The 22,998-nt window shown below is 36.0% G+C and overlaps 1 protein-coding gene across 1 annotated transcript; it reads right to left on the bottom strand.

Annotated features, from left to right (window-relative positions):
- Nucleotides 1-8,060: 8,060 nt before the first annotated feature.
- LOC136829196 (cuticle protein AMP1A-like) lies at nt 8,061-10,267 on the bottom strand. Its single transcript, XM_067087510.1, has 3 exons — nt 10,165-10,267; nt 9,046-9,293; nt 8,061-8,386 (listed from the first exon to the last, which is right to left on the bottom strand). Exons 1-3 carry the CDS (start codon nt 10,174-10,176, stop codon nt 8,137-8,139), a joined length of 510 nt encoding a protein of 169 aa, XP_066943611.1. The 5' UTR covers nt 10,177-10,267; the 3' UTR covers nt 8,061-8,136.
- Nucleotides 10,268-22,998: the final 12,731 nt, after the last annotated feature.

The raw sequence follows: 22,998 nt of genomic DNA on the forward strand, positions 1-22,998 counted from the left end.
AATGCAATGCAGTGTGCTGACGTTAATCTTTCGACGTTGATATGCAACCTCGCGCCTTTGTTCATTCTGAATATTTATATGTTGCGCCTTTGGATGCAAGAGTGAGGATCAGACGTCTCGTCTCATATCTCCTGAAGGGTGTATCTGTATCGTCAGTTTCGGCTGAGCGATGATCTCCCGCCCTCAATAATGGTGTCAAATGAATTTTTAGCAAGTTCAGAGAATGACACGTTTTCTTTCAGCACAACCAGATCAACGTAGGAGCTGACACCCCGTAGAGTTGACAACATCTATCTATTTGTCTGTCTATCATTTCGTCTATTAATCCCAGGCTATTGAGATAAATGACAGCTTGCTTCAGATAGATCATTTTTTTTTTTTTTTCATTTATTTTTCTGCCGCACTGCCAAAGAGACAATAACATCGCAGCCAAAAAGATTGCACAAACAAATATGAATAGGTGCACAAATGCATTCCTAATCAGTTACTGCCTGATAATATATTCAAATAAAAGCTGATATGCCGGATGACTTGCCTACCTATAATGAGTCTGCCAAGAACCAGATCGAACCCAGGAGAGAAATCTGTCCTGATTACATACGTGCGTGTCATCATGAGTCATCTGACTGACAATGGCCAAAGTTACGTTCCTGTGTTGACGTTCAACGTCCGTTTCTGAACGAAATAATTAGTTTGAAAATGCGTGATACCAGTCTGTGGCGATGGGACGCATTTCTATAATTCTTATTTAGGTGTTGAGTCACCTGACTGCCCATTGTCCTGAACTATTATTATTATTATTATTATTATTATTATTATTATTATTATTATTATTATTATTATTATTATTATTATTGTTGTTGTTGTCCTCGACAACGACGTGATTTTATTCCTGTTTGTTTGTCTATTTGACTGATTTTTTGTTCACTATTAGGGTTAAGTTGAAAGCTATTGCTGATTTTTATGATTATGATTTTTATGATTATTCTGTGGTCCGGGGATAGCTGGCTCAATTTTGGGAAAGAATTTTTATGCCTAGGGGTCAAAGGTTACATAAGAATCTGACAAAAGTGGTAACTTTTGACTATACGATATAGACTTCATATTTGACATGCATATTCCTCTAATGAAGCTGATGTGGAGTTAGGTCACAGTAAATGTCAAATTAGATGCCAGGGAACAATTAGGAATTTAGGTTGTGCTTTTGGCTCGGTTTCTTGTTTGTTTTTTACCTGGTTATTTGTCAGCTTGTCAGCAGGATTACACCAGATGCTCCGTGGATTCTTACGAGAAGTTTACTAAGGCTGATTCTTGTGACGAGCAACAAGAAAAGAATGCAAGAATGTGACGAGATGGGAATGTAAGGATGAAACATGCCGGAAGAGGATGTATACCTTTTACGGGGAGGGTGCTCAGCCCTGGCAGAGGTTTACGTTCTCCGAACACTATTATTATTATTATTATTATTATTATTATTATTATTATTATTATTATTATTATTATTATTATTATTATTATTATTATTATTTCTGCGCATACTTATAAGAAATTTCTAACCTAGTTTTCGTCATTTGGCGAGTATGAGGAAAACTCTTGTCTTTTGAAAAGTGTATGTTATAAAACCACAATAATTCAGTTCTATAAAATGCAGTGTTACTCCTCTCAATTACCTAAACCTTAACTGATAAAATAGAATGTAACAGGACTTCTAACAGTGATCAAGCTAGTTGTGTGTATATAACATCCATTCCTCACGGTGAAAGGCTAGAAGACTATGGGCTAATGAAAATACACACACATACACACACACTAAATTATAATATATATATATATATATATATATATATATATATATATATATATATATATATATATATATATATATATATATATATATATTTATATTTAAATATAGTATATATATATATATATATACATGTACATGTGTATATACATACATATATACATATTAATCAAAATATAGGAGGAACTAGAATACAGAGACTGAAACTGGTGGCTAGTTGCATTAGAACAACGCAGAAAATGGAAGTGGCCGAGAATCAAAGAAACGCGAGAGAGTTTACAAGACAGACATGTGTAATGCATTGTGAGTAAAGTGCCGACGAGCTGCTAATGAACGTTCTGCTTATGTATATAAAAACAGCCTATAGACTGAAGACATTTTTTCACTAGATTCATCCTTTTCTCGGCAGTTGAAAGATACAAAAGGCCCTGCTTGATGTTTCGTTTTCATCTAGATATATATATATATATATATATATATATATATATATATATATATATATATATATATATATATATATATATATATATATATATATATAATCCTTATTAATGTTCTTTCCTTCTCCTTTCTTTACCCATCATTTGTGTTAATGCTAATTAATGACCCTTGCATGCATTCAAATGGTTATATACCACCTTTGATATCAGTTTTTCTTTTAACTGAGTCTCATTTGATTTCTTTTGCTCTATTGTACGTAGTTTACTTGATAGGGATTCAGAGTAAAGGCGAAAGGTCGTATACTGTGTTGTTTCAGTTGCGTCGTGGCCATATACTGTTTATATTTAGTACTATGTTAATTCCAAGCATATGTATGTGTGTGTGTGCGTGTGTGTGTACAGTATCCAACAACAACCGAAATTAAAGGGGGTGTAACCATTTTAATAAATACAAAGGTCATTACATTTTACGTAGGTCTTCAGGTGAGGAACAGCAGTCTAGTATTAAGTCAGGTAATATATACACAAGAGAGTGTAAGGACATTAACAAAGATTTCTGGGATTCTTTGGTTTCTCTGAAATTCCATACAAACGTACTCTGCGAACATTATACACACACACACACACACACACACACACACATATATATATATATATATATATATATATATATATATATATATATATATATATATATATATATATATATATATATATATATATATATATATATATATATATATATATATATATATATATATATATATATATATATATATATATATATATATATATATATATATATTTAAATGCCCATTCAGACTTCTTGTTTCTCTACTTGCTGTAAATGACTTCCTCACTAGTGTCCTTGACATTATGCGTCGGCCAATACATTCATTTCCACATCATCTCTTGCCGTAGAAAATGAATAGGGAATATTCATATCCATAACGACAAACAACAAATTTTAGTATGATGATCCCATATGTACTGTAATAATGGCCCTGGGCCATACTGTTGTTTTCACCATATACACGGATTTCCATTGCCTGTCTTCAGCCAGGTTGTTGGTTCCAAAACGAGCGATCAGGCTCATATAGACGTGACTGCAATGGACGCAGTCTCTTTTTCTCTCTTTTCTCTCTCCTCTATGGTTCATTCGTTTCCACACATTCCTTTCTGTCTGCTACCTTGAACCAAGTCCGACGGTTATTATAGTGCTACACTTACTTCTCTTGTTATACTTCCATCTTCTTTTTTCCCTTTCGTGGAGAATGTTTTAAAGAGGTGAACACGCGCATAACTACCGAAATCGTGTATAATCAGGCAGTCAGAGCAATCGCAGCGTAATTTCAAACAAACTGTCGGGAGTAATGACCAAAGTCTCACCTATAAACATGCATAGTAATTGGTGGTTATCTGGGACAAGCTTAGAAAAGGGTTTTTGTAAAACATTACAATGGAGCAATTGCTGGATAGTGGATTATTAACAAAAAATTATTCGACCATTTATCAAAAAATGGTAAAGGAAGCCTCTCAGGATAGTCCAACGTACAAAGACGGAACAAAAGCACTTCAACATGAAAGAACTACTGCAGGGGAGAAATATACGTGGGCTTTAAAGAGATTACCCAGTGTTTCACATAAGCAGTTCGTTAGGTCCTTCATGTGATTGTTCTGTAGCATGCTACTTTTTATTTAACTCTAAATAGTGATGTAAATGAGCCCTTTAGTTTTCTAAATTGTCACTGGTTATTGAAGAGATAAAAAGAATACTACAGTATATAAAGGACTGGAGACACTAAAAGAAATTCAAGTTGTCCTAATCCCCATCAAGAAAACTTAATTAGGTCTACACCAACACCACTATAGAAGCTTTAAGCAACACTGAGAACGGGCTTCGAAGACCTTAGAGCTTGAGGAAAAGGGTCTGTGAACAGCAGCATTTGACTAAGGAAGTGTAGAACAGAAGAGCCATGAAGGAAATCATTAGTAACAGGGAGAAAAAGAGGAGGTGAGAGAACGTATCCCTGATGGGCGCCTCTTTAAATAAGGAAAGAACTAAATGTAGTACCACGAACTACCTCAAAAATACATCGATCAGATCAGTAAATTCAAAGAATTTTGAACTGAAGCCTGATGGAAGGAGGTAGTCTTGCTAGCAGGGCTCATGCCAAACACTCATGCCAAGCTTAGAGATTCCAAAGCAAAGAAAAGAGAATCTAAAAGTTCCAAAGAAAAGAAAATCTAAAAGTTCCAAAGAAAAGAGAATCTAAAAGTCCCAAAGAAAAGAAAATCTAAAAGTTCCAAAGAAAAGAGAATCTAAAAGTTTAAAAAAAAAAAAAAAGGAAATATAAAAGTTCCTAAGAAAAGAGGATCTAAAAGTCCCAAAGAAAAGAAAATCTAAAAGTTCCAAAGAAAAGAGAATCTAAAAGCTTCAAAAAAAGGAAATATAAAAGTTCCTAAGAAAAGAGAATCTAAAAGTTCCAAAGAAGAGAAAATCTAAAAGTTCCAAAGAAAAGAGAATCTAAAAGTTCCAAAGAAGAGAAAATCTAAAAGTTTTAAAGAAAAGAGAATCTAAAAGTTTCAAAAAAAAGGAAATATAAAAGTTCCTAAGAAAAGAGAATCTAAAAGTTCCAAAGAAAAAGTTCCAAAGAAAAGAGAATCTAAAAGTTTCAAAAAAGGGAAATATAAAAGTTCCTAAGAAAAGAGAATCTAAAAGTTCCAAAGAAAAGAGAATCTAAAAGTTTCAAAAAAAAGGAAATATAAAAGTTCCTAAGAAAAGAGAATCTAAAAGTTCCAAAGAAGAGAAAATCTAAAAGTTCCCAAGAAAAGAGAATCTGAAATTTCCTAAGAAAAGATGATAAGTTAAACAGAAAGTGATATCTTTTCATTTTTATAACCACGTTGCCCTCTTCTTAAATTATCTTCAATGTTATCAAAACTGACAACGAAAAAGGCTGCGACAGTAAATACAGTTTAACTGGAAGCCATTGACGTGTCATGAAGAGCAGCACGCATCAGAGGTTTGATGAAGTCAATCTTATAGCGACAATATAAAAATTAAATTAAAAAACAACAAAAAAACATTTAATTGTGTACACAAGAAATATCAGGTTTCGCGTGTAAATTATTTTAATCTCTCTCTCTCTCTCTCTCTCTATATATATATATATATATATATATATATATATATATATATATATATATATATATATATATATATATATATATGTATATATATGTATGTATATATATAATATGTATGTATATATATATATATATATATATATATATATATATATATATATATATATATATATATATATATATATAAAAGCAATTGCTTTAGTGACATCAGTAAATTTTTTGACATCAGGTTTTTTTTATCTTCATATTGTCGGATTTTTTTCCGGTTATCATGCGTCAATCTTCGATAAGGAATACACTGACTTCTATCTTTCATTTATTGTTTTCCGTCACAACAGCTGTTTCACCACTCTGTAGCATTATCAAGTGACTATTGGCTTACAATTTGGGTTTACAATGATTTTGTCTCTCCATCAGGAGGGAAAAGTAGACCTAAGCGGTGATTGGTCCAGGGATTTAGATGAACAACTTTTTAGAGTCGAAAGCTTTAGGTGTAACTTACATATGTTTAGAATCTACGTAATAGTTGTATATAAATTTATAAGTGCATGTTTGAGAAAACTCACAAAAATTATTATGTATGACAAAGGACAATAGGGGATTCCTTGAAAAGAAACTCGGAGCTTAATTTCACCACAGAGTACAGCTAGCAAAAGACCTTGCCTTTCCTGAATGTCCTAGTTATACAGTAATAAGGACAATTTCAAACTGCTGTATTTACAAATGCAACGAGCGCTGGCTGTTGCTTGACTGCCCGGGGAGAATGCCCAGATGCCTACAAAAAGTCAGTAGTGAGTGCTTATGCCAAAAGAGCACTCACTCATCACACTTCTTGGAGAGATGTAAATAACGAATTAGACAGAATTCGCCAGTAATTAACAAATAACAGGCACGTAGATCACATCACTGGAACCGCGATTAAAAAGAAAATTGACGAATTCTACCAACAGATCACGGCGACGGCAGGAAGAACCTGGTCATTTACCATTGCTTGCACTATGAGCAATCATTATTAGGGCCGTAACACCCAAGGGCCCCTTAAAGAAAATTAACCTCCTGCGATACAGCTAACCAAACTTAGTAGCAGTCCTTCTAAGGAAAAACAGCACCGCTCCCGTGAGAACGAAGAAGATGAGTACGGATGTGGTGTATAATTTCATATGCCCAGTGTAGATGTGCAAATCTCACAACAAAACCTACACCGTTCACACTACTACACCCCTTCGAAGGCGACTGCTAGCTCACAGAAATCATGGGGCCATACACCAGCGTTTTGTCGATATGCATGAAAGGAAACCATCCCCGCAAGAGTTGACTGAAAGCTCCCAGACTATCCATAAAGAAAGTAACCATGGCCGTCCTTTTAATAGCGGAAGCGGTAAGCATCCCACTCAAAAACCGACTCTTATTATCCACTAAGAGTCGGATCACATATTTCCCTTCCAGCAGAAGGAGGAATGCGCGAGTGAACGCAGACCAGACAGCGCGCCCCCGAACGCTCGACACATCGCTTCCGACAAGAAATACAAGAGCACCCAGTGAAGCACAAGTTAATCCCACATGCCCCTGAGGCCTCTCCCGACATGAGCCACGAACGTTATCTAGTAGCTGAATTATGCAAAATATGCTTTTGTATAAATAAACACATATTTGTAAATATGATATATACATTCATACCATTAAACATTAACTATAACCTTTGTCATACGTTACAATTTTTGTGAAATCTCTCAAACAAGCGCTTATAAATTCTGTATACATTTTAGGTAGATTCTAAACGCATTGTTTTATAATTAGAATATCCATTCCACATATATAAATTATACCTAAAGCTTTTGACCCCAAAAAGTGGTTCATTTTAATCCCTGGACAAGTCACCACTTAGGTCCACTTTTCCTTCCGCATGGAGAGACAAAATTATTGTAAACCCAAATTATAAGCCAGTAGTCACTTGATAATGCCACAGAGTGGTGAAACAGCTGTTGTGACGGAAACCATAAATGGAAGATAGAAGTTGTTGGGAAATCTCCACCGAAGACTGACACATGCGAATTGGAAAAAACTCCGGCGAGATGAAGATTCCTGCAAAAAGCGTATTCATGCCGCTAAAGCCATTGCTTTTAACGAAAGTTGTCTGAGAGGAATACTATGCCATAAAAGTATGTATATACTGTATATATATATATATATATATATATATATATATATATATATATATATATATATATATATATATATATATATATATATATATATATATAGTATTTATATTATATGCACATATATGTATATATATATATGTATATATATATATATTTATATATATATATATATATATACACATATAGACAGATATATATAATGTGTCTATCTGTGTATGGTTTCATATAATTCCTTAATATATTCTATTATGGCCGAGGGAGTCAGGTCAATGTCACATACTGCAAAGCCAAAAGGCCATAGGTTCGAATCCACGTACTGGGAAGGAGCATGTATTTCAATTGCCTTGGCTAAAAATCATTTCCAGTGTAAAGTGATTTCGATACTAACGTTTTATGTGAGGCTTAACATAAGCATGTAATTAAGATTGTTGATTACCCAGTGCAGCAAAAATCTTGACTGCTGGTTAGCAGCTGTGGTCAAATGTGAAGAAAACTTGCAAAATGCTTCGTGAAAGAGATAATTGTTTATTATAAATAGCTTACATACAGTAGATATCAGCAATGAAAGAGTTATGGATGACTAAGGGCTTCCATAACGACGTCTCGGGGCATATTTTGACTCCTCGCTGCTGTCGTCTTCCTCACTCTCTCCCCCTGCAGCTGCTGCTTCTGCGTCTTCTTCAGCGGCCTTATTGATCTGGTCAATGACGAACTGGGGAATTTCGTGAGGGAATTCGGGAGCCACAGGCAAGAGGTCAGACTCTGGCTGGAAGCCGTTCTCGTCAGCCACATATTTCAGTTCGACCTCCGTGCCATCAGGTGCTGTGTAGCTGATGGCAATGCAAGTGAGACGTCCAGATTAAACACAACTATCATATACAGTAGTTTTGAAGTAGTGCAGGTGTTAGCTATAATATTCAGTTTAATTATATAATATCACTTTTATAATTTGATCATTATGAAACTATAACAACAATTTAGGTAGGGTGATTACTATACAACTTTGAATTTCAAACCTTAATGATAATTTATTTATTGATAAAGGACGTAAGCAGCTATGTACAGTATATAGCTTGCATGATAATTACTGTATGATTTAATTTTGATTTATTCAATGAACGCATTTATTAGATTTAAGTTTTAAAACTTCATTATTGTTTTACCTACAGTACAGTGACTAAATTAAAAGATATGTAATCTGAATTTTATCTATCATAATTACATTTTCTCAGGTATTATTATCAATCAGGTTTAAAAAGTCTTTCCTGTCCATGTGGCTCTTGCAGTCAACAACTAATCTAATGGTAAGTTATTTTCTTCATGAGGTCAGTCAGCTGAGGAATACCGATGATGAGGCTTCATGTTCATCCAATCATTTTTCAGTATTATTAATCAGTTTTAACTAGCGCATGGTGGTGCCCCTGTTATAGTGAATGAGTTATTGCTTTTAAACAGATTTCTCTTCACAAGAAAGAGTCCAGCAACTCACGAATATTGTCCGGCCTGAACAACGGCGTCCTCCTCTCCGTCTGGAGATCCAGACTCTTGGAAGCGGATGCCATTCGCGGTCTCGAAGTCGAAGCTGTAGGTCCCGTCTCCTTCGTGGGTACGTTCGTCCTTCAGAATGGACACGACCTCGTGGTCTTCCTCGCTCGAGGAAAAGTCACCTCTGTCAGGAGTACCGTACAGGTATTGGGGCCTGCCTAGAACCATTGCGGCAATAGAGCCAAGGATAATCTGAAAAGAGATTAGCGTTGCGTGTTTGTGTACTAATGATAAAAGCTGTCGCACCAAAACTTATAAGATGGTAATTATGATAAATGACTTAATGTAAGTTTACGTGGGTAATCTACACTCACTTTCACATTATTGCCAAACGAACTTTTGTGCACAACTGTTCTTCATGCTTTGCCATATTGATACATATTGAAAATGCACTTAGTTTTAGTGTCTTCCTGATTAAATAAAACACGTTTCCATGAGACACTGAACAGAATTGCTCCTTTAAATTTATTCAAAAATTTCTTAGCTCAAGTATATAACTTTGACAGAGTACGGCTGTTAATAGGATTAATCCTTTAAAAGAAATATCATTACTTTAGCTTTGCGGAAGTCAGTTTCGTATTAAAAGTATTTTGCACAGGAATCATGGCAATGTTTTAAGGTACGTGGTTCCGCCCATCTGTCCACCCGCCTGTAAATGGGTACCTCCTGGGGTCAAAACGAAAAAAAAGGAAGAGTACGACCAGCAACCTCAACCCTAAAGACGTGTGGCAGCCATTAAGCTAAGCCCTTATGGCGCCACCCTCTTTATTGTTCTCAGATTTGTAGCGTTGCCAAATACAGCGTAAAGCAAGCACGCACACACACATAATATAAATATATATATATATATATATATATATATATATATATATATATATATATATATATATATATATATATATATATACAGTATATGCGTGAGTGCTCTATGCTTAATTTGGCAACACTAACCAAATCTGGCAACAATAAAGTTTTCTAAAATTATTGAAAAAGATTAGAATGACAAAGCAGAGCAATACCTTCACGTAAATATTTACGCAGGACTTTGTTATACTGTACTCACAAACTTCATCATGCTGGCGGACGTGGAGGCGATTTGACGACGAGGAAAGGCCTGGCACTTAAATTTATACAGTTCATCCGCTGTAGGGGGTCACGGGGGAGGCGCGTCGTTGGCAACGGACGCATACATCTCTTGCCTTTCTTTTTAATGGCAGGCGGAGCACAAAACCGTAGATAGAGAAGGGCAAGGTTAGTAGTGTAATGTTAACCTTGCCCTTATGATTATAGCCAGTGGGCCTTCTAGGCCTAATAAACGAATGGCAGAGGATTACGACGTGATCCATACGCGTGCAAACCACATGCAATTTGGTTTTTATGACAGAATAAAACGAAAGGTCAGTCCTGACTGAAACACCGTTTGGTTGTGTCAAGACTGTTTCTTCTCCTATTCTTCTTCTTCTGTTCTTTTTCTTTGACTGGTATGTGAAAAGAGGGTAGGATTAAGCCTACATCGTGGTTAGACGAGATAGTAACGATTAACGGAATGCTGTTATTTACAGACCGTTGTTGTCGTAATTGTTGTTACCGTATAATCAAGAAACGTATCCGGTCAAAATTAATGATGAAGAATGAGGATCGGTATGAGTACAATCTAAACTACAATAAAAGACACATTTGCTGATGATTAGGCATTTTGAAGATAATTTACAATTCCTTTTAATCAGTTTATCACTCTATATCATTACCACTGAAGTTTGTAAATTCTATAGAAAAAACTAGTTCGCGGAGAATCTCTATCACCAAACAGCGTCTAACTATCGTCTACAAAGTTCGGATCAACGGACGCAAATGCTACTCCTCTTAAAAATTTTCTGCCGCGTTGGACGAAAGTAAAACTTATTTCGCTTACCTTCATACGCCAATGAGTGTTGATGTTTTTAAAAGGAAATAATGAGATATGATTTGTTTTTTAGTTCCTTTGCAGACAGTACGATGTGTTTTGTCTCGCAATTGGATACTCTTTTCCGCTGTCGTGACATTCTTTTTTTTCATTTTTTTCTCTCTTTTTATCGGTCTTGTCAGTTCACGCCTTAAACGATGTTATCTTCTCTTGTGTGTCTCTCCGTCTGGCTTGAGTAAACGAGAGGCATCGTTTTCCACGTAACTTCCTCACTCTGGCACCACAAGTCAAAATCAAGGTGTCTGATTCGGTGTGCATTTCTTTCCCTTTGCCTCCGAGCTGTGGAATTATTTTCGTGCTTGTGCTTATCTTAAATACAGTTCAATTCCTTTTTTCTCCCAGATTGTTCTCTTTTTCTTTCCATGTCATCTTTCGTGCATGGAATTACTGTGAAAAGCATTTCATTGTGTATCCTATTGGAATGTCTATTGACTTGAAGGTTAATGTATCGGATGTTCTTGGTCAAGTAATGCGATCTTGGTACTGAAGATAAGTTGTTGAGAGCCACCAAAAGGTTGCATGCTGGAAGTGAAGCTCTTACTTTAATATGTAGGCAGGAGAGTGACATGTTCGGTGCAAAAGTGTTTTATGACAAAGTGTCTTATATCCCCTTGGTAGTTTGTTATCCATATGGATAGACTGATGCCAGAAGTCAGAGTGGGGAAATTAAACGTAGGTGCAAATGGAGCTCTGAATGATTCATGTATGCTGATGACTCAGTATTGATTAGGGCTAGTGAAGAAAACTTAAGACACTTGCGAAAGAGGAGACATTTGAAAGAAAATGTGATCAAGAGAAAGTGATGGAGGTCATTGGATAACTGGGAGATGAAACAACGAAATATTTTATGGATGGTGGAAGAATAAGAGAGGTTGACATGTACAGGTAAAGATTGATTACAAAGGATAATGGCGGGATGGATTGCTAAAGAATATTTGGGAGAGGAAATAAAGATTAGTTGGGTAAAAGAAGAAATGAGTCTCAGGATCCGTGAAGCAAGAAGACTGTGAAGAGACTTGCTGTTCTGTGGAAGCTAAGGTGAGAATGCATGAGGGACTGCAGAGCCAGCTTTGTGATAGTTTTTAGTTTTCTGTAAAAGAAAACTATTGAGGTGGCTTTGTTTGTCCGTCCGCACTTTTCCTGTACGCCCTCAGATCTTAAAAACTACTGAGGCTAGAGGGCTGTAAATTGGCATGTTGATCATCCACCCTCCAATCATCAAACATACCAAATTGCAGCTTTCTAGCCTCTATAGTTTTTATTTTATTTAAGTTTAAAGTTAGCCATGATCATGCGTCTGGCACCGTTATAGGTGCCAACAACACAGGCCACTACCGGGTCGTCGCTAAAAGTTTCACTGGCCGCGGTTGAAAGTTTCATGGGACGTGGCTGTTTCATACAGCATTGTACACTGTACAGAAAACTCGATTGCTTGCATATTTTACTTGTTTTGGTTTGGTGGTATTTTTCTGGTCTAACTGTCGTTTGCCAATAATTCTATCTTCTTTCCTGGACTGTTCTGGTGGTGATGTTCGCTTAAAGCTTTGGGATACTTTCATGCTGGTTAATGTTTATCTCTAGCAAAACTGAAATTTGCGAGCTAATTGGTGAGGATAAGCCAAAATTAAGAAGAGTAGTGTTGGGAATTTCAGGTCTCGTGGCTTCCAATATGTGACTTATCAAATGCGTGATGACAGTGGTAAGGGGGCAAGACCGCAACGAAATAATGACAGGTGCCTCCTGCCATGACATTAAGCGTTTTGAACGTCAGATGTGAAACCAATAGACGCAACGCATGCAATTTATCCTGTTACCCAAGGATTTTGTAAATACTTTGTCTTCTGCTTGGTTGTGATATGCTTAAGATACGATTTTATTAACTGTAGAGTGCCATGCTTTGTTTAATTGGAGACTGTCTTGGATTTCAAAAGTCAGAAGATATTTTAGCTAGTGAATACACTTTAGTACTGCAGTTTAATATTCCATGAAGATCATCAGAACATGACTGCTCTCATTGTTAGAGACGTGTTCTGGCACACTACGAGGAAAAAGGCTACAGATTTGTTCCTTAATGCGTTTTTCTGAGAGGCAGAGTGAATTCTCACTGAAAGCTGGCATGTGTTCATTTTGTAAAGGCCGTATTTTTTCGTATACATTAGCTTCATGATTCGTATGACTAAGAAGAGTAGCAGCTGTAGGTTAAGTTTAATAGCAGGTCAAGTATGTGAATGCATGTGACGAACGTTAGTGCATATATATTTGTGAATAAAAAGGAGAAATATGAAGTGTTTATATTTTGTCCCAAGTGATCCCTGGTAATTAGAATACCGCGACAACTCGTCATCATGTAAGCGAAGAACAGATGTTGAACACGACTGAAAAAAAATTGGGTTGAAGCTCTATAAAGAACAACCTCTCACTATCAGACTAAAGGAAAAAGAGCACGGGTAATCATTATAGAATGTGAAGAGTATTTTGCGATCATTTCTTCACTGAGTGAATTAACAGGTGAAAGAAAAAGGCAGAGATACGTAAAAGGGTAAAAAGGCTTATGCACGTGAACGGACGATCAGATATTAGAGATAATTTGGTCATATGAGAAGAATGGCGGACAATAGGTTAATGGAGAGAGTGAATATTTCTCAAGTGCTAGGAAATTAAAGACAGAGGGTATTAGAAAGTGCTAGACAGATGGCGTGAATAAAGACGCTGGAAAGGACGGGCCTTAATGTCCAGGATGGGCAAGAACGTGCCCTGGATGTAGGTTAATTGTGAAGTGAACAAATAAGGGGGGTGCAAAGCATTGCTAATGAACTGTGTAGACGGTCAGAGTATGAAGCAACTAACGATATCTGACTTTTCTGCAAAAGGAATTCATCAGCGAATTAGCCAGATATATATATATATATATATATATATATATATATATATATATATATATATATATATATATATATATATATATGTGTGTGTGTGTGTGTGTAATATATATATTTATATATATATATATATATATATATATATATATATATATATATATATATATATATATATATATATATATATATATATATATATATATATATTTATTTATATTATATATATATATTTATATGTATATATATATTTATATATATATATATATATATATGTATATATGCATTTATTATATATATATATGTACATATATTTATTTATATATATATATGTATATATATTTATATATATATATATATATATATATATATATATATATATATATATATGTTTTGGCTGAAGGTGGGGAGAAGGGAACTTACCAAAAGGATGTAGCTAATCTGACTGTATCACCTCCAACAGTAAAAATAATAAGGCACAGGGGCTGAAGGCCCTACTTTAGAGGGATTCTGGAGATAAACTCTTACGATAACTAATTGACATGTATTTACAATACAAAATCAGAAGATAAGGACGAATAAGGCAGGCCACTGGGGTACTGCTACTGCACTTAAAATGAATAAAAGACATTAACAGGGTGCAGGAAACTACACTCCAATGGCACGGTTCATAAGGTTGCAATTGGGATTTCCTCGATACAACCAACAAGCGTACGGTCCTGTCAGAGGGATTCACAGCAGCAAGCACTCCTTTCTGCAATAGAGAAAGGCATACGATCACTGGTTGAATTTTTGGTAATAGCGAGGATAAAAGTCTAGCGCTGAGGGCGACAGAAATCCTCTTTTCATAAAACATTACTGAATAAACTTACAACACGAGTTTATTATGACAGTCAGGTCTATGTAAGAAGTGCTCTTTAAAATGGAAATGTTTGGGAGAAGTAAAAGATAAGTGACTGGAGAACCTCAGTTCTTTACTGTACCTTAATTCTGAAGAGATGGCTCCTTGTAGTCGCACCGATGGGGGCAACGGGGGGAGAGGGGATTTGTCACTGGGTCAAGAGACTAGGACTGAGGCATTCAGCCACAGAGGGAAGTTAGCTCTGAGGGAGTGGGCAGTCAAGAGATGTGACTCTTTTGACGTCGTTCTCGGTGTCTCCCAAATTCCTTCGATGAAGGGCTATTTATCAGCTCCGAGGATTATCGACTTTTTGATTCCGGCTGCATTCTGGGTACGTCCAACTTTCTCTTTGGGCGAATGCTGGGCGGTTAATCTGTGCCTCATTTTATACAGGACACACGGACATCTTAATCAGCGCCTTGGGTCATTTCGGCCAGGCATCTTCTCAGAGTTCGGGTCAGTAATCTGAAGTAAGAAGGATTATCACAGTCACGGGTCTCAAAAGAGGATTAAAAGCACCAAGGGATATCAGATTGAGATTTTGGGGGGGGCAAAATCTCCACCACGGATGGTCAGAGTGTCGGCAAAGAAACTTAATTAACAATATGAATTTTACTTTGCTCTTGAAAGGCAAGTTGCCTTGAGAGAGTTAACTCTCTTAGCAATATATATATATATATATATATATATATATATATATATATATATATATATATATATATATATATATATATATATATATATATATATATATATATATATATATGTAAAGTTTATCACATACACAATTGTTCTGTGCATTAGTAGAATTACTTAGGCCTCATTCAAACTGGATGGTATCTAATAGAGTGTTTATTCCGAAAAACACTCCATTAGATACCATCCAGTTTGAATGAGGTCCTTTTAGTTCTTTCTTTTAACGTGCTTTTATTCCCATTTTTGTATGAGGTAAGCACGATGCCTTCTTTTGAAGGACTTTTTGATTTGGCTTTGGAGTAGATCTGTGGTCTCGATCGGCTGCCCTGCCTGACATCGCTTAGACCCCGGTACGTATGTTTCATGTATCATACCCGACCCAACGCCTTTCTTCCCAGCAGCGAGAAGTTATTGCGCGGGTATGGCGAGAGTTCGAGACGTGTGAGATGTTTGTTATGTTTTTTTTTAGAAGGTGTTGTAGTGGCTTTGTTTTGTGTGTGTATTTAGTTTGTAACATCCATTTGCTTTTTAAGCAAACCTATCCGTTGATTACATATATAATCCCGGGATGTCTACACGGATAGCAAAGTGTCTGCCTCTCTGATCAGTCGGCTGCGGGTTTGAACTCGCGCCACGGACCTCTACGAAGTCCGAAGCTGCTGCTGTAACCGACTGAGCCATCGAGGCTCTAATGAGGTCCTTTTAGTAATATATATATATATATATATATATATATATATATATATATATATATATATATAGATAGATAGATATAGATAGATAGATAGATAGATACTTGCATACATATATATAGGTGTAAGGAAAAGACACAAGTTTATGCCTTACACGCCTTTTGTCATTCACTGACACTGTCTATTAGATACAAAATAAGGTTGATGAACTTTGTAAATAAAATGCGGCGATTTTTCCTTGTCATAAAGACTCAAAAAGCAATTACTCTAAGCCTGTTCATAAAACTAAGGAAAACTGATCGCTACAGTTCTCAGGTTTATATATAAATAATTCCACAAGAAGATGCAGCATCTAATTATAATTAGAATGAAAGTTAGTGCTCTATGCGAAATAAAAAAGGAAAAGAAAGAAAATAACAAGCCCTATTTAAAAAGAATACGGTTCCATCTATGTATGAATACATGAACTTGAATACATTAAAAAAAAACAAGTGAGTTAAAAATGAGTAACGTTAACATTGGTTTACAAACAGAAAAAGTTGGGAGATTTTTTATAGGCGGACGGGTGTCTTTTTTTTTTTTTTTTTTTTTTTTTGACCAGTCAGCTTTGGCTGCGTGACTCCAGATATTCGCAGCTGTAGTGAACTAATAGGACCGTTAATTATAGTGGTCGAATTTGCCCTTTACGTGCATCTCGACACTCACCACCACGACAGATTATTGTTTTCCTCCCGGCGAATGTTTATTTTAATTCATCGAGAGAGAGTGTATACGAGTGAGTAACCTTTTTTGCCGTAGGCGGGTCATCCCCTTAGCGAACTTTTGAGGTCGGGCGATCAGTATGGACAAGATGTTGCGTTTTAATGGAGTGAAAAAATATCTGCTGAGGAAAAGACCAAAGTCAGTATTCTTGTATTGTCTTTTAAAGCTGTCCGTCATGTATGTCTCCATTTTACAGAAGATAGTTTCTTTTCTTCCAAAATCTTGCTGAAATAATTTCAAGAAAATTTACTGACTGGTATGGGAACGTTTTATGTTCCCAAGCCTCCAGGCACGAGAGCATAAAACGTTCCCATGCCCGGAGGCTGAAGGGCAGGCCTTTTACGGCGTGTAACGTGAGGGGTCCTGGTCCCAATAAAAGCCTTCAAACCACGCACCACGAGAGCATTCGAACTGGACACATTCCCAGATCATCATGAAAGTCGCGAGTATGATTTTTCCAGATGTTTTTATATCTTCAGAGAAATCACCTTTGTTTCGTGTTATGAAATTCCTAAAACCTTTCGGGCTGATATTTATTTTGGAACAGACGTCGTGCCCTTTCTGCTATTAGCAATTTTTCCCAAAATTTGTGATTCTCATCGGTTCCAGCTGTCTTATCTATGTATGCTTGCCTTGTGCAATTAGGATACAAATAAATTATAATTTCTACGTATTACTTTAAATAGTAGTTATGCAGCTGATGTTTATATTGCAGTTCACCGAATGTGGACCTGTGGTAGGGACTGATTTTGTAACAATAACGGACTCTCTTTCTGTCCAAAAGCAGAAATACTTCATTCTAAAATGGTGCTATACAAAATTCACATTACCTTAAATACAGTCAACTTAATGTTAACCTTGTTAATACGGATCTGGAAATTTGGGCAGGGGATATTCGCCGCAATCACCTCTCTTGCCATCGGCTCCCCGCAGCACTTGTACGAGACCCCTTCAAGGGATGTTATTCCTCCTCCTGCAGCGAGGAGGAGGAGGAGAGAGAGAGAGCGTGACCATCCTAAAGGACGATCGCCATCATGAAGGTGACGGGACCTACACGTTTTATTTCGAGACCGAGAACGGCATCCAGTTTCACAGGCAGGTTCTCCTGACGGCGAAGATGACACCCTCGTTCAGTCCGGACAGCACTCGAGAGTGCCCTTTGACATTTTCTGTTTTTCCTTTCTTTCTTGAAAGTAAATCGTAAAAATGCGTAGGAATTCGTGAACTGTATTAAAGAGATAACGTGGTGATGGAGGGTTTATTCATTCTATTCCCAAAGGGCAAATTCGACCACTATAATTAACGGTCCTATTAGTTCACTACAGCTGCGAATATCTGTGAGTGTTTGACTATAGAGGTTGAGACAGTGAATGTTCCTATCAGAAAGTATGCCAAATATAGTTGATCTTATTTTCTTAATATAACTGAGATTTACAATATTTAATATTTCGTTACTGAGTCATTGATCCATTTGACGAGGGGTTATTTACTATAACATTACTGATCGTTGTTTAGCCAATAAATCTAACTACTTAAACATGAAAAATGTATCATTCTTCTTCAAAGTTTCCCTTGGCATTGGCAGTCATAAATGTCCCTTCCATTGTATCTCTTGCCTTCTGTATTAGTTCTACGATTGTTTTCTGTCCTGTCGCTCTTTATTAAAATTCTTGAAAAATCTACAGGAATTAACCTCATTAAATGATCATCGTGAATATTCATTCGGTGATGTCGAAACATTTACAGATACATAGCGCCTGGCGGTAAGGAAGTCGAAGTGAAATATTATGTGACTGACGAGAACGGCTTCCATCCTGAGTTCGACCTCCTCCCAGTGGCTCCCGAATTCCCTCACGAAATCCCTCAGTTCGTCCTCACCAGATTGCAAAGGCTGCTGAAGAAGGCACTGCCGCGGATGAGAAGGGAACTTTGGAAGCAGTAAAGAGTCAGTGCGAGTACCAAGCCGTTTCTATGGAAGACCCTAGTTATTCCTATTGCCAAGAATTTATTTATTTTGCCCCATTAGTAAGAAAGATTTTCAGTTTTTGCGAATTCAGTACGTGAACAAGTGATGCTCCAGTATTTCCTAAAAGAACCTATGAATTATATAATTTTTAACAAATTTTAATGCTACTAAATAATGGGAGAGATAATCTATTTAAAAACCATGACTTATGAACACTGCTTTGGCTTAACTCTCAGGCCGACAGTCATTGGGACGATAAATGTCCGCTGACGACAAAGTTGAAGTTTCTATCTTTCCTCTGACTGGTTGATTTATTGTAGCTGCAGAGTAAAAACAGCACTTCAAGGGTTGTCAAATACTATGTCATCGTAGTGAAAATCCATGATGTTCTGGTAGCCTCACATCTTTACAAAATTTGGCTAAGTAACTAATCAGTAAAAATCAAAGATGGCAAACTTCATGAATAAAAAAAGGTTGAAAACATAGGTACAAAAACATCCCCAAGAGGAATCTTTGTTTTATTCTCATCTATTGTCACGAGCTGATATTGACCGTTATCGCAAAAAAAAGGAAAGAACTATATTGGTAAACTCTTTCGGAAACGTTCTAAGAACTCTATCCTGCAAAACAGACCTAATTAATTCAAGTTCATTATGACACAATGACCTGTACATTATTAACTCCAAAAATTGAGTTCCTTTTTTTTTATAGATTATGAGACTTAGGTAAAGCAGGGCAAGGGTGATGCAAACATGAGTTTGAACAAATTCTAGGCTGAACCTTACAAGATTTAAAAGTGTATGGCAAGTACACATTATCTCAGTGGCGTCGTGAAGATTGCTGGCGGCCGGGGGCAAAGTCTTTTATGGCGGCCCCAAAGGGGGGCAGGGGTCGCGGGGGGGGCGACTATTTTCATTAGAGTGTGCTAATCTTGGCAGGAAATGTTTGCCTTCATTATTTTAGATATATTGTGTTGAAAACAAAACATTTTGCATAATAATATTCTGGAATGACAGAACACAAACCGAATTTGCAAACCGAAATAGTTTATTTTACATATAATAGATATACTGTAATTAATTAATCATTAGCCCTCATAAATAAATTCCAAAATGTTGATAAGATAACTAAAATGTAGATTATAGTAAAGCATCACAGTAACCAGTAACTCTTAATAACCAAAGACAAATGGCAAATTAAATATATTTGACTTAAAAAGGAGTTAAACATTAGGGAATACAGGGGGCTAAGAAAATCATGAAAATGTGCAATTTGTCGCCAGCATAGAAGTTAATACTAGAAAAAAAAATAGATTTTGTGGTAAAGACTGGATAGTTATAATGCCTGAAAAGAAAACTGATAAGAACAAAGATGAATTAGTTCACTAACTATAAACCTTACTTTTCTTTAAAGAATGTTTAACATGCGTCGAAATAATGAAAACAAAAAGATTAAAGTGATGGATGCTTAGGATTAACCATATGCAAGGCAATAAATCGGTATAAAGGTATTAGAATGTAAAGATAATAAGACAGATATTGATAACGGAAAACCTAAACAAAGAAAAGGATTGGCAATGAATTGTAGGACATTAAGTATTGATGGACGTTACAGTGTGTTTACAGATTTATCTTTCTAGCTTTTACAGCCGCAAATTTGTCTATCACGTCATCAAAGTTTATTTTGCTTTCGATCTCTTGCTCTACACTTAGTAGAGTTAAAGCTGACAATCTCTCTTGCTCCATAGATGTTCGCAGATGCGACAAGATAAGTTTCAACTTACTAAATGATCGCTCACAAGGGCAACTCGAAGGTTTGGGAAAACACTTTCATCCCCTTATTGTACAATGAAACAAAGTACTCGTAATTCCTGTGGGTTAGTGATCAGAACATCATCTCGTGTTTTAAGAAGCATTCTGCAACCTACAATTTCGCTGAACAGTTCCAAGCCATCTAAGTCAGTGTCATAGAAACTTGTCACATTAATGCACCTTTCTTTGATGTATGCTTCATTGGTTGTAGATAGCAACTCATTAATATCCAAAAGCCAAACTTTGAATCCAAGTTATGCAATCTGATGAGCCGTTCGCCCATTTCATTATGCATTCTGTCAATAGTACCTTTTAGCAGACGTTGCATCTCATTTCCTGCTGAGAGGCCTGCATCATCTCCAGTTTCACCAGGCATTTTTTTCTTCACTCTACATCGTCTGGCAATTCTCACATCTCAAGCATGACAGAGCTCCTTTGCTTTTTTGATAGATGTCTGGCAGATATCCTTCCGATTAGCAAGGAAATAAACTTGCAACGCCTGGATATCTTGTTCTGCCTCATGGAAATTCATTTTTGGATCCTGCTCAATAGCTGTGTTGCTTCCTTTCTGGTATCTGTTGTCTCATTCAAATCACTTCCGATGGTCTCTAAAAGTTGGACCAAATCCCCCACATTTTCATGTATGGGTCGAACTGCTTCAGTTCTAGCACTCCAGCGTGTTTCAGATTCAGCTTTCACAGATATAGGCAAATTCTTCTTTAATCTCTCCCATCTATAGGTCGACCTTGAAAAGAAAACATGCACTGCCTGCACAGTTCCAAAAAATGTGACCATCACCACCTCATGACTAGAGGAATGAACCCCAGCCAAATTTAGTGAGTGGTTGTTACAGTTCACATACATTACTTTAGGGTTCACTGTAGCAAGTCTTTGTTGTACTCCTGATTTGTGTCCAGACATTACAGCAGCATTATCATAACACTGAGAACGACAGTCTTCAAAAGGCAAATGATCTTTCTCCAGCTGCTGCATTACTACATTTACCGTACTTCCTGCATCCTTTTGGTGTACTTGAATAAATCCAAGGAAACTTTCTTTCACGCAAACTGGGTTTTTTTATATAGTTTATCTCTACATATCTTATGATCTCTGACATTTGTTCCGTGCGTGCAACATCTCGAGTTGAATCAAGCATTATACCGTAATACTTAGCTCTTCGGATGTCATTCAGTAAAGTGCTTCTAACAGTAGATGTAATAATCTGGATGAATTCATTTTGAAATTCAGCAGACAAATATGAAGAGGACTTTGGATTTTGACAGACATAGTCCAGATGGTTCTTCCTTCTACTCCACTTAATTTCTTGTGATGCGATTCTTTCATGTTTTGCTTAAGCCTAAACCTGTGAAGAAATATACACCAACTCAGTTCCGAATAATGTGTTCTTTCTTCAAGTATTTTCCTTGTATTCTATTCTTATAAAGCTTAAATTCAGTATATTATATATATATATATATATATATATATATATATACATATATATATATATATATATATATATATATATATATATATATACATATATATATATATATATATATATAATATATATATATAACAGACATAGTAGTAAAGAAAACTTAGTATTTATAGCCGTCTAGCAGGAGAAAATCAGGGGAGGAGGAAGAGGGGATAATTGCTGAAATAAATGAGAGAGAAAAATTTTTTTAAAACATACCATCTTCTATGAAGCTAGGCCTATTGATAAAAACGGACAAAGAAGTTTATCGGGGTGGAGAATTAAATAGTATAAAAATTTGTCTTTCATTTTTTAATCTATCATATGTCCGGATTAGTGACATACTAAGATTATACTGGTTTATTGATGGTTCCTTACTGAATGAATGTACATGTTTTAGATTTAGCTGGCCTTGTGCCAAACGGGCTCTTGCTCTAGAGTTAAACCCGTAAATGAATGTACAGAATCTTCAACTGTTTTCTTAGCATTACACACAGACAGACAGACAGGGCAAAACAGAGGTAATTTTAATATCTTGTTTTAGCAGACAAACAGATGGCGATTATATATATAATAAACGTACAATGATAAAACATATATCAATGGAAAGGCCAGGAAATTCACATATGGACAGTTGCATGACATTCGAGACAAATTAATGAATACAATGCAGTAGCATAATATATATGAAATGGCGAGATTGGCGTCTTCACAAACAGAAACATACATACAGTTTGATACAGAAGATAG

Source organism: Macrobrachium rosenbergii, chromosome 44, assembly GCF_040412425.1.
Source record: "Macrobrachium rosenbergii isolate ZJJX-2024 chromosome 44, ASM4041242v1, whole genome shotgun sequence".
Classification (NCBI taxonomy): Eukaryota; Metazoa; Arthropoda; class Malacostraca; order Decapoda; family Palaemonidae; genus Macrobrachium; species Macrobrachium rosenbergii.